This window comes from Poecilia latipinna, unplaced genomic scaffold (assembly GCF_001443285.1).
Source record: "Poecilia latipinna isolate Pla-1442-1.1 unplaced genomic scaffold, P_latipinna-1.0 Scaffold1632, whole genome shotgun sequence".
Classification (NCBI taxonomy): Eukaryota; Metazoa; Chordata; class Actinopteri; order Cyprinodontiformes; family Poeciliidae; genus Poecilia; species Poecilia latipinna.
Window position 1 is genome coordinate 134,940 of NW_015114248.1, and position 12,901 is coordinate 147,840.

The 12,901-nt window shown below is 40.2% G+C and overlaps 1 protein-coding gene across 6 annotated transcripts in view; it reads left to right on the plus strand.

Moving 5' to 3' along the window:
• Positions 1-12,332, plus strand: part of LOC106964173 (catenin delta-2-like) — a 94,816-nt gene extending 82,484 nt beyond the window's left edge. For 2 of the 6 annotated variants that reach the window (XM_015059522.1, XM_015059521.1), the window contains exons 10-12: positions 2,727-2,970; positions 6,043-6,099; positions 11,954-12,331. In XM_015059522.1, coding sequence (XP_014915008.1) covers positions 2,727-2,970; positions 6,043-6,099; positions 11,954-12,224 — 572 coding nt within the window. In that variant the 3' untranslated portion in view covers positions 12,225-12,331. Of the gene's footprint in view, positions 1-2,726; positions 2,971-6,042; positions 6,100-11,953 lie in introns of all 6 variants that reach the window. The other 4 variants (XM_015059519.1, XM_015059518.1, XM_015059523.1 and 1 more) reach the window with 4 other exon arrangements.
• The last annotated feature ends 569 nt before the right edge of the window (positions 12,333-12,901 follow it).

The following is a 12,901-nucleotide window of genomic DNA, read 5'->3' on the forward strand; positions in this document are numbered from 1 at the left end:
AACTAGTTTCTAAGTCGATTCCGATCTTGTACATCTGATATCGTAGCATAAATAGTGTTTTCCCAAAAGTCAAAAGGTTCAAATAATTTTCATTATAATTTTACAGGTGAGACGGTAAAAGAGGAGGATGGTTTGGCTGGGAAATTGCTTATTGATTTTCATATTGATTCATATTTCAGAGGCTAGATTACTGATTTAGACGAGCATATGAGACTTAGATGTGTTAAATGGCTTTCTATCAAAATGCCCTCCATCCCTTTCTTCACTGTGTTTTATCTGGCCTCCTTTCTTCAAAAGCTAACATAAAAGGACGTAAATTGTCAGAATAACCAAATTTTAAAAAATAATTATGTTGAATATTTGCAGATTTGCCAAATGGTTAGAAACACCACTACACCTCCTTGCGAAGACCCGTTAAGTGTTTTCACATGTAGTCACTTTCCAGTCACATATTTTAATTCATTTTATGAGAATTTTATATGACAAACAGAAAGTAGTGCATTGAAATTGTTAACTGGAATGAAAATGACACCTTTCTTTTCTTGGCTTGTAAGTTGTTCTATAGATTCAAATGAAAATATTTGACTTGTAGATTATTTAATTAAAACTCCAATTTATTTTCAATATAAAAGAAAAGCTGAGGTGTTTTGAAAGGCAACATTAAACAGAGTTTACTGCTGGGGTTTATTAAGAGACCCAAATTAAGCAGATCTGAACCGTCTTCCATCCTAAACGATGTACACCCAGCCCCGTTTTGTCAATAACTTACCAGTCATTAGTTACAACTTTACAGAATATTCAGAAAAGCTCCCTTAGGTAAAATAAAAAGGGTGCATGAAGTGAAATCCAAGGAGTTTGCTGTAGAACCTGCATGGTAATAAGGCCAGGAAGACAACAGGAAGTAGCACTAAACACCTGCAGAGTGTTCCTATCCACTGAACCAATTACGTTCCGAAATCAGCCCGTAAAAGATGCCGCCACACGACACCTTGAATAAAGCGCCGGATCAAACAAACACAGCGTGAAAAGAGCAGAAACAGGCACAGCTTGATTCCTGTCGAGCAGCGGTTTAATGATGTTATGTTCCAGCCTGGGTTAATATACATAGGAGATCCTCTCCGTTCTCCGTCTGATGACGGAAGTGCTTTTAACCAAACCAGGTAGGCAAATCCAATCAGGGTCTCGGTGGCAATTTGTCTTCCAGTCACAGTCTGTTAACTGATTAGTCTCAAAGATGAAAATTAATCTCAATTAATCCCTTGGGCATTAGCTCGGGCGCCTTGCAATCAACGTAAATCAAGCGTGCGCCGAAACGTTGTTGGAGCAGCGCCATGGATCTCGGTCGCCTGGTTGGGTGAACGTCGCGGCCAACGGGAATAACGTGCAGAAAGAGAATAAAATGACCAGTTCGTTCAGAAACCAATTTCCATCATATAGAGTCAGCTTACTCAACCGATCACTACTATGGATTTAAAGGATTTTGATGCTGATGGTACCATGAGACGAAAGCAAGAAACCAAGGCGTTTTGAAATAACAAAAAGGTGATCTCTGGTTTTGCACTTATGAGTGAGATTCAGATCGGTGAGGTGGTTTGGGTTAGAACCGAGCAGGCCGCATATCATCGGGCTCTGCAGGGGGTCCTGTAGTTATCTTGGTATGTATACGAAACATGACCCAACTTGGCTCCCACACGGATGGCCAAAGCGTCGATCACATTACCCAGGTCTGTCCTGGACTGTTTTACAATCCGTTTTTGTCTGAGCTACCGTTTGGAAATGGCTTTTTTTGTTTTCATCAGCAGTCCCAAATCTTTACAACAAAGTTTATAAAGGCTTGCTTCCTGTGGTAAACTGAGTGCATTCAGCAGAACTGAGCCCTAAAAAAAGAAAACAAATATCATCCTGATATGTCAGAAGGTTTGTGAGAATCTGAATACTGAATTTCATAGAAGGCTCCTCAATGTATTTCCCAAAACTCATATAAATGCTATTGATTGTTAGGAAGAATGGAAGCATATTTAGTTTGTGTGATCCAATTAGCGTTGGCCTAGCAACACAGTAGAAATAAAGAAAAGTATAAAACTTCAGTGAAAGTTTATGGGCAAATAAGTAATCTGTGATGTTTAAATGATATTAATGTCATATTTTGTGAATTACTTGTATAAAGTCTGGAAATTTTAAGTGGAAGTAAATTTAGCTACTCAAAAAAAAAAAAAAAAGTTCAAAAATCCACTAAGAGACGGGAATCAGTTTGAGAATATATTCATACTCCTTTAACTTCTCCAAATTCATACAACCATAAACTAATACAGTGTGTCTGACATAAAAACAAAAATCCACTGTAATCGTCACGTTTTTCACATTGGTGTGCTTGTCTCTACACTAACGTGTAAACTTTTCAAATTAATACTTTGATCTGATGTCCCACTTGTGCAGCTGAAGTTGTCTGCATTTGTCTCATGACGTTTGCTTTTGTTTTACTTTTCCCTCCGGTGTCGTTGCTTTCTACTGCTCCTGCTTCCCGTACGTGGATCCTCGGGTTTGGCGTGGGGGGTTGTTGGGGGGGGGGGGCTCGTGTTTGCCTGTGCTTTGCTTCTCCTTCCCCCTTTTCCCCGCTGACTGAAACCCCCTCCCCGCCTACCTTAAACCCCCCCCAGTGGTGAACCAGCTGTACCAAGAGGTCCTCAACTATCTGTTTCATCCGTACGCTCCTCTTCCCGCTCTAGCCCCGTCCTCCCCCGGTGTTGACCCAATCCCCTTGCAGCGAACGGGAAGCCAGAGCGCCGCCGGCACCTTCCAGCGAGGCAGCTACGCCACGGGAGGCGGGGCGGCCGACTACGCCAATCCGTACCGCACTCTGCAGTTCTGTCCCTCCACCGAGTCCCCTTACAGCAAGTCGGGCCCGGCTCTTCCCCCTGAGCCTGCTCTGGGCAGGTCTCCATCGGTGGACAGCATCCAAAAGGACCCAAGGTGAGGAGAAAAAAAAAAAAAAAGACATTAATGCTCTGACTTGTTGATGAAGCCCTTTGCTCTGCTTCCTCTCCACTTTCACAAAACTTACTGAGGGCCAGATTCACCAAAGAAAACTTGTTTTTTTTTTTTAGTTTTTGTTTCAAGCATTGAGGAGAAATATTGACACCGACAGCATCTAGAAGTGAACAACAAATGGGTGCCAAAGATAAGTGCTGCTTCAACAGTCTGCGGCTGCGGACAATTGACTGTCGGGGGTTTGATGGTTTTGGTAGACAAAAGGTTGGCTGAATCTGGGCTTTAGTATGAGGCGCACGTCATGCCACATCTTTCACCGTCCCCTCCGGTTTGACCGGTCTTAAAGCTCGCTCACTCAGCTGTCTGAATGCCTGCGCAGCACCTCCAGAGCCGGTTTTAAACCTCACCATCACGGCTAGGTGCGACATTCCTCTCCGTCGGCATCGATCGGCTACATTCGGTGCGTCTGGGAGGGCGCGGTGGAGGCGTGCTGAGTTTAAAAAAGAAAGAGAGATGCGCATAAAAGACAGCGAGTTTAGTAGCTGTTTTACAGGCTGTTTCTTCCCTCTTTAGCACTAGTCAGGCACTAAAACTAGAATCTGAATGTGTCTTAGATTTATTTCATTTTCTTTCTATTTATTTGCTGATGTAAACAACAGAAACAGTCTGAATCGAGCTCAAGTCTCTCACTTTGGCATTTCGGCTCATGTTTTACGCCATCAGTGTCATGCTGTTCTAGAAACGGTTAAAAAAAATTAAATGTGTACTTTTACTTCTCAAAACTGTTCCTGTGGTTTTCATTGCTCTTTTCTTCACCCATCGTCCAAGTGGTTATTTCTCTGTGCGCATTGCACCCGCTGTGTCTGTTTGCTCACTCTTTTGCTCCGGCATCATTGTTTTGTGCCTTCAACACATCTGCCCTGCTTCATCGAATTAGCAGACTTGCCGACCCATAGCATCTTTGCTTAATGTGCACGACATGCGCGCTCAGCATCAGCGCTAACCATGCCTAGCTCCTCCATTAAAGTGAGGGTTTCCCCCCAGCCCCCTAAGACTACACTCATAAAATAAACAAGTGATCTATGGTAGCGTTAACTTGCTCAATAATACATCTGCACCTCTCTGTCAACAAATCCCATTACTTCACTTTAATTCAGTTCAACTTAGTTCGTCTGTGTAGCACCAGCGCACAACAAAATGTGCTTTCAAGGCAACTCCTGAAAATAAGTGGGTTAGGGTTAGAAAATTTAAAATATATATATATATATATATATATATATATATATATATATATATATAAAATCCAAATTTTTCCAGATTCTTATTATTTCAATTTGAGATATCTAGATGCAATCCTGGGTTTTGGGCCTTTATTCACTATCTGACTAAACCCAACTCCCAGTCTCTGTTGTTTGCTAACTTTCTGCTAGCAAACAGAAAGTTAGTTAACAGAAAGTATTAGCTAACTTTGTATTTATTGTTATTGTATTACTAATACAAGTTAGTATTAGCTAACTTGTATTTTTTAATAGTGATTTTTTTTAAAAAATACATGCGTGCAGTAGTGTTTCCCTAATGGGAATGTTTTGTTGCTAATCTTGGGTTCCTTAACAATGAACTTCATAGTGTAACAGAGCTCGTATTGGCTGCTGCAGCCTCCTTACTGTCTGTGTGCCGACTCTTCTCACTGTGCACAGACAGCGGCTGAAACATTAGAAATTGAATTTTGTGATGCGTTTCTGTAAGTTTTGTCCAACTACGTTGAATTATGTTACAAAACCAAATGAACGAAAGAGTCGTATCAAAACAGAGGGCGTACTCTAATGTCACCTCGCGCTACAGTAAACTGCTCTGTGTGAAAATATTGTCTGTAATCCTTGGGGGTTTTTGTAAGACTGCAGTTTCGTTGTATCGAATCAGATACAACCTTAAAAGAATCGTAGGGCAATGTGTGTTTAGGGGAACTTTAGAGTAGCTTTTGTTGATCTAGCAAATTGGGATTAAAATATTCTTAAACAGAATATTCCTACTTTTTCAAATTCTGATTCATTTTTAGACCCAGTTACAAACAGTGTCATTTTATGTAATAAAATACTACCAATTACAAGAGCCCAAGACTTAATAAAATCTAAGATTTCATAAAACCTAAGTTGTTACGTTAAACTCTCATCTAAATCCTCAGATTTTCCCACACTGAGTCATTTCACCATCTACAAAGTAGCAGCTAGAGCTGTAGTTTATCATTTAGAGACATGATCATTTTCCCTTTTCTTGCGGGATTTACTGACAAAAAGAGGAGAATGGAATAATCAGAAGTATCAGATTTGCCTAATCAAGATGTCAGCTTAGGTGTTTAGTGCTTTCATCGTTACCACTCATGATCTCTAAACGTGCGGGCCAGGAAAATACTGTAAAACCTTACCCTCAAACGCTCTCAAGACAATTACTTTATTAGACGTAAACATGCTTATGATAAGGACATTGCTGAAGTAGCCGTCCAATAATTCTTAAAAGTTCTTAATTACACTCTAAGCGCTTAACGCGAAAATGGTATTCACAAAACATGCAAACAACCTTTTTTTTATTTATTCATTACATCGCGACTCTGATTGGATTCGCTATCACTTTAAACACTAGAAAACAACGTCCTCAAACGAATGATGATGGTTGTGTTTTCCAGACCATTAGTCACCTGATAAGTTGACTCACAATCCAAATAAAACCTCAAGTAGACAAACTTCTCTACAGAAGCTAACTCTGTAGGTATAGAAAAAATGAAAACAAGCTATTTTTATCTCCAAGCCCGACCCTCTCTTTACCTGTCATGCTCACCATCTTCCCTCCACTCACCCAGCATGCATGGCCTGCTCCACCTGGTCCTCCTCCACCCATTGCCTGACAACTAAATGTTGAGAGAGAAAGATGAGTTTAGCGATTGCGTCTTTATCTACTTACTAATCATCATCATTTTTTGACGATTACCTGAACAACTTCTTGCAAGACACCGAACGTCTACAACTCTCTTGTTTCTCTCTGCCTGTCCCCCCTCGATAGGTACGACCCCGAATTCCTTGTGTGGAATCAAAATCAAGCCGAGCAAAGAATGACAAAGTAATCCAACTATTTATTCTTACGTAATGTACATTTCTGTCTATCTGACCTTTTGTCTCATCCACCGAATCTCTCCATCATCTCTACATGGCACTAATATCTGATGCAAATGTTAACGGTAGCATGGCAACATTTCACATTTGTTACTGTCACCCATTTAGCGGCTCATCGAACTGGGATCGCTCATTATGTCAGAATTAACTGGATTTGAAATTGCATCAAAAAAATTAAAGTAAATAGGCTCCGCTGTCAGTTTGCAGACATAATCCAGCCAGTTCCTATGTTTTAGTTTTTGTTTTGTTTTGTGTTTTTGGCGACTCAGCAATCCTCATTCTCTCCTTTGGCTTCTCGTCTACCCATTCATCCTGTTTATGTACTGGTTGGTTCCGTCACTCATTGTGTCTTCATTGTCCGTTCAGGTGATTTTTGAAACCGTGTTGTGTTGGCTGTGCTCATGTGGCTGGCTAGTTTTAATTTCAGCTCCTGACTTTGATTTTTTTTATTATTATTATGATTATTATTATTATTATTATTTTCATCTTTACCAAAGAGCAATCGTTGGTGAAACTTGTCCTTAAATAGACTTTACATCTAACCAACAGTAGTGACATAAACATAAGATCAGGTAACGCTTTTCTAACTATTTGTGTTGTAGCGCTAATGGTGTGGCTGTAGAAGTAGTCAACTTTGATTTTAGCCCTTTACACTCATTTGCTGTTACACGATTTATTGAACTCAAAAAAATTGTAAAAACAAGGCAAAGCACCCTTGCTGCTTCCTAAGGACTTAATGGTGAAAGTAGCAGCCATTTGCAGCAAACTGAATGCAATTTGTTAAACGTGTGATCACACTCATATAACAAGCAGCTCTACAGCATTTCCTTCTGGGTGAAAATAGGTGCTGTCTACAGTGGGATATTTCATACTCTTGTGTAGCAACCAATGGTTTAAGATAATGTCCTATTTATTACTCATAGTCACTTGAAGGCATATGTGATTATATTAATGTGGGGGGGGGGGGCATTTTGGGTTATTTTGGTCTGATTAGGGATCAGAATTTTTCAAATGAAAAGTCAATTCTCTATAAGTGGAGACCCTCAGCCACAATGGAGAGTCAGGACATTTGGGTGCAAACATGTCATGTTAACCCTGAAGCACGGGGAGGAAAGCATGAGGCTTTGGGATTCTTTTAAAACTGTATCGTTCCGTAACTGGGTCGGCCACCAACTACAGAGTATAACCAGACGTTTGTAGGCTCAAATAATTCCTGGAAGCTTCGCCTTTTTTTCATCGTCAGTCCGCTTTCTTTTGGTAAATGATTAATGTGGAGTTGTGGCGTTTTGGATCAGCAGTGGTTTTTACCCGGGAACTCTCCAGTGAATTACATTTTCTAACTATGGCTGAGCTATGACATTCAGAGCATCTCGCTCTTGATGCATAGTCTGTACAAAATGTTTTTCATTGTGTAGTGTCTGACAACTATTGTTTAAAAGTGCGTCAGTAGGAGGGCTCTAAGTGAACTTTGAGTTCTACACTTGAGTATGTAGAAGAAAATGTTCTGATCTGACACAACTTTTTTTGTTATCACCTCCAGTAAAATAATGCCTAGAGAGTACGTATTGGCCTTTAAACACCTAAAAAATATAATATGCGCCATTGTTCAGGTGCATCTAATCCACTCTAATATGGAACAAACGTCCAGAAAAGAGCAAAAATGCAGAAACATTGAGTTCCTTTAAATCAAAACGAAAACCACATTTGGTTCGAGTTGCCTTTGATTACCAATAATTGGAACATCATTAGTTTCAGTCTGGACTGCAACTTCTCATAACTTCTCTTCATCTTACCTCTGCAATGTAATCTTTTTTTTGTTTGTTTATTGTATTATACTTTTATTTTTTGCAAAGCAGATTGAATTGCCTTGTTGCTCAAAGTGCCACATGAACAAAGCTGAAATGGAAATTTAAGGATTCTTAATCAAACATCATAGCACAGCCCACATCATCACTGCTTTCCAGTTACTTGGGTGTGATGAGGGGCCTGGGCAGGGGCCCAAAGGAAACGAACACACCCCATTTCAAGCCTGCTGTTCCAGATCAGACCCATTTTCTGCCCTGCCAACACCCTTGACAAGTAATTCGTCTTCAGCTGTCTTTGTTTTTTTCTTATAATGGGACTGTCTGTCACTGTAAATTTGCTGTACTGTAAAGCAAAGCTTCAGTCTTCTGCACATCCACCTTCATGTCCACAGGGCATGTCAATGATGCTGTCGTGATCATTTGTGGGTCACATGTAGAAGCGCACAGGAGGTATGGAAGGAAAACCAGCAAAAAAAAAGTTTCAGATGATCTCCTGATCCATAATTTACACGTTTTCTGCATGACTCAACAATGAAATGAAAGATTTGGAGAAGCAATGTGGACTTAAAGTCGACCCTCAAACCTCTGCTTATGTCTCTGATCCATCTGTGTGTGGGCATTCAAGTACGGATACAGTCTAAGAAAATGTGAATATCATTGAAAAGTTAAATTATTATTTTTTTGCCACTCATTTCTGATGGTGAAACTAATGATATTATTTAGTCTCATTGCAGGTAGAGGGACATGTTTTAGCCCTTTTATTTCTTGTAGCTTTGGTGATTGACGCTTAGAGAAAACCAAGAATCCAGTCGTCTCTCTAGTGTCTTTTCCAGTGTCTTTTTAATTCAATATTAAGGAATTATTGGCCTAAATCAACTTCTTGTATCTAGCTAAAAAAAAGTTACTTTTGTCTCATTTCAAGTGAACTGTTACATTTTGCACTAAAAACCAGACCCAAATTACTTGTTTGTGTTTTTGCAGTGTTGTGTCTGTCCAGTCATAAACTAGTCGCTCATTTGAATCTGAAGAAAATAACTTTTAATTGAGGATGATGCACAAAAACTATTTTAACCAATGAATTTGTTTGGGAAGATCACTAACCAAATACTACTGGATGGAAAATGCCTTTAGTTTCTGCTCATTTGGGATTTTGTATCTACCTACAGAAACTCCCATCCAAAGTCAATAAACCAAAAAGCTGGCTTGGTAGCTTTTACATGCAACAGATTAACACGCTAGAGCCGAACAGTTCCTGGATCGGAAACATCTGGAAATTGGACTTGACTTTTAACTAGATTTGTTGAGGTCAACAACTTTCTTCCTGATGTCTTTGCTGATTGTTTGAGTTGTTCCGCTGATGTCACAAAGGGAAGCCTTAAAATACATCCTCAATTAAAAGCTTGCTAAGCCATGACATCATCATCCGCTTGGAAAATATTTGAAGAAAGCTTAAAAAAAGAAAAAAATATCAACTTCATCATTCAGCTCAAAGACTAAAAACAGGAAAAAAAATCATTCTGATTTAATATTTTAACAGTACATAGTCATGTTCTACGTTTTCCATTTTAATCTAACAGCTAATTAGCCTCCTGGGCTAGCTTCATCTAAAAACAAGCCATCGCTAGTAATGTGTTTTGCAGATGCCCCGGTTTGTGGCTGGTTTTCAGCTTTCTTGTTAGTACATGACAAAAAATAGATGTAAACACGTTGATAAAGTCGCATTAGCTCGCTCGGGTGTAGCATCAGATGTCTTATCAGCTTGTTAACCCGAGAGATGACCTATACGAGGGTATGTCATCTTTAATAACGTCCCGTTTGGGCCACATGCTTCTGTGCCTGCGCAAAGCAGTAAATGGCTGCGGATGTTGATGTGGGAATGCGCCTTGAGGCGAGCCGGAGATGAATGCAAGGCGTCGAGACAAGAGGTTTTCAAAAATAGAGAATTGTTTGAGAGAGAGAGAGAGAGAGAGAGAGAGAGAGAAATGAGCTTTGAAATCATTCTATTCAGTTTTTATTTTTTCAAAGCACTGGGTTTATAACATCAGCCATTATAAAACTTAGAGACAAAAGCTTTCTAATCCTGACTCCTTTGTTCGTCCTTTGATGGCTGACTGTGTGTGCAAAGCCAATGAGTGTTTGTTGGCTCCTATTGTAGGACACAGAACCGTGTGTGTGTGTGATGGCTAATACTTTCCAAAGCGGCACGCTGACCTAAGGCACTGTGTGAATGTGTGTGTGTGTGTGTCCGTGTGTTTATTTTAGATTAGACCCAACAGAAATCATCTCCATGGGGATGTCAGCCTGCTTTTTGCATCCAGAATAAGAGACATGAAAGAGAAAACGAGTTCCACACCAGAACCGAGCAAATGAAGTGTCTGTGCCGAGCCCAAACTTCTCCTGCGCTGTCAAAGAGATTTAAATCAAAGTTGGAGGAAGCTCTTGATGGAACGGAGACGACGCACGTGGAGAATGCTTAAACGTAGCAGAGCGTAGTAAAACGATTGTGCTGCTGAATTAGCACCCAGGTAGCATCGGGAGTCGGGAGAACCGAGTATGGGAATGAAGCTTTTCACCGACCTGGCAGCGGGCTTGGTCGGTCCCACGGATGGTCTTTATTGGTGAACTTTTGTCTCCCACCCAGACCTCTTTCTCTCCGTTTGCTTCTTTTTCACATCAGTCCATATTTCTTCTTTGTTTCTTTTCTTTTTTCCCCTCCATACACAAAAGCTCACACGTGCGTATGGTGAGAGATTACGCGCACATCTTGGCGCGTCTTAATGCCAGAAGAACGACCCTGAGGGTGCGCCGCTGTAGACCCCTGCTAAGGTGCTAAAACCGGAGCAGCTGGGGCTTTTTGAAGCCGGGGCCAAACACCACAGCGGGAGGAAGACCCCACACTGGCTAAAGCTCTAATCTTTATTCTCTTCTGCAAAACAATTGTAATTACTGACGGCTTCGGAGCTGGCTGGGAGTTTGGCTCTTTTTAAAATCCTCATATCTTAGTCGTCTTGGTTGCTTTGTGCTCAAAACTACCAAATCAGTTCACGTTTGTACACGCAAAGAAAAGTCACATTTGAGTGAGTCATCTTTGAAAGTTTTGTTCTTTTCCACTAACAAAACAAGACGGTACGAGAACTCTGTTTCATTAGAAAGGACTGAAACAAGACTTTTGTTAGATTTTTAGGTAAGCTGTATCGTCCCAGTTTGTAGTTCTTGTAAATCAAACAAAGAAGCGCTTTAAAGTTTAGTAATCATTGCAAAGTAATCATTACAGGATTGACTAGTTGCTATTTATGTTTGTCTAATTTTATTTTGATTCTAATGTCAACAAAAGACAAAAAATGTTTCCTGTTTATGTTTCCGTACAACTGAAAAACATGTAATGGCATTTAACATTAGCAATTATGTACCACAAAATCTCACTTCACTTTCATTCATCCCATTTCTGAAGAGTTTGGCATCATTTTGCTCTTGGTATTTTTAACTGTTTGTTCCTTCTTTTTTTATTGTTTTAGTGTTATATTAATGGCAAGCATATGTGAAATAGGGCTTAAATAAAGCACACACCCAGTGAAAAACTACATAGTTTTATTTATACCTTCCTGAAATGTTGCCATGCGTTTGCCGCCGCTGGAGTCCTGGGGTGTGTATAGACATCGTAGATGTAGGTTTCCTGAACATCATGACAAAGTCGTAAATGCTGCTTCACATGGCAGCTGTTGTGTGGTGAGGGTTAAATAAAAGGAAACTCATCTTCTCAAGTTGTTTGCACATTACCAGTTTGAAGTGTTGTTTAAACACATCTTGTTTTTTTCTGTTCCTCGTTTTCGGTTCATCCTCAACCTCCGTTTGTGGCCCACGTTTTCCGTTGATCCCCATTTTCTCGTGTGTTTTAACAGGACCACGATACAAAACCAAACTGTAACATGTAGCATTTGTTTTGTGTGTGTGTGTGTGTGTGTGTGTGTGTGTGTGTGTGTGTGTGTGTGTCTGCAGGGAGTTTGGCTGGAGGGATCCAGAGCTGCCGGAGGTGATCCAGATGTTGCAGCATCAGTTCCCGTCGGTCCAGTCCAACGCTGCAGCCTACCTGCAGCACCTCTGCTTTGGGGACAACAAGATCAAATCTGAGGTACTGAACTCTGAAAAGGGAGGAAACAGCTCAGAAACACTCTGTCTTAGGAGGAGATACTTTTTGAGCTACCGTACCTTTAGCGTCATCTTGGTTATGATCAAATTCATCTGTGAGCTTGAGAGCTTGAGGAAATAAGTCACTGAAATTCAAATTATTCATAGTCCTGGTAGATTTAGATGTTTTAATCTAGCTGGGTAATATTAGCAGTCTAGATCAGGGATGTCAAACTCATTTTCATTTGTGGTCTCATCAAAAATCTGAATGTTCTTAAAGGGCCGGTTGTGCCACAAAACATGAATAAAACCAATTAAATTGTTAAAATATAAATAAATAGCTGTTCCTTCAGGATTTTGTGATTGCTTTAGTGTTTTTTTTGCAATCAGACTTGCACATTTTGTGGTGCCAATTTAGAAATGTTTCAGGAATTTTTACAATGTTTGTGCTAATGTATGATGTTAAATATGACTTTTTATTACTCGCCGTATCATTTATGGACTGCAGCTCGACGTCACTTAAGTTTAAGTCACTTAAACTCAATGTTTTTGACCAGTATTGAGAAAATTTGCAGTAAAATTGGAAAATAGTGTGGAGATTTGTTGGTTTGATTTTGTGTGAATTTTGCAGATTTGTAAAAAACTGAAAGGACTTATTGTTGTAATTCGGAGTCTAGGGGGCCACATTTGGCCCCCGGGCCTTGAGTTTGACAAGTGTGGTCTGGAGAAACCCAGCCTGAGTTCTGATCCGAACCTGATCCAGTACTTCTGGAGGGAAGCTAAAGATTACGGTGACGTCTAGGTGACCTTCCAACATAA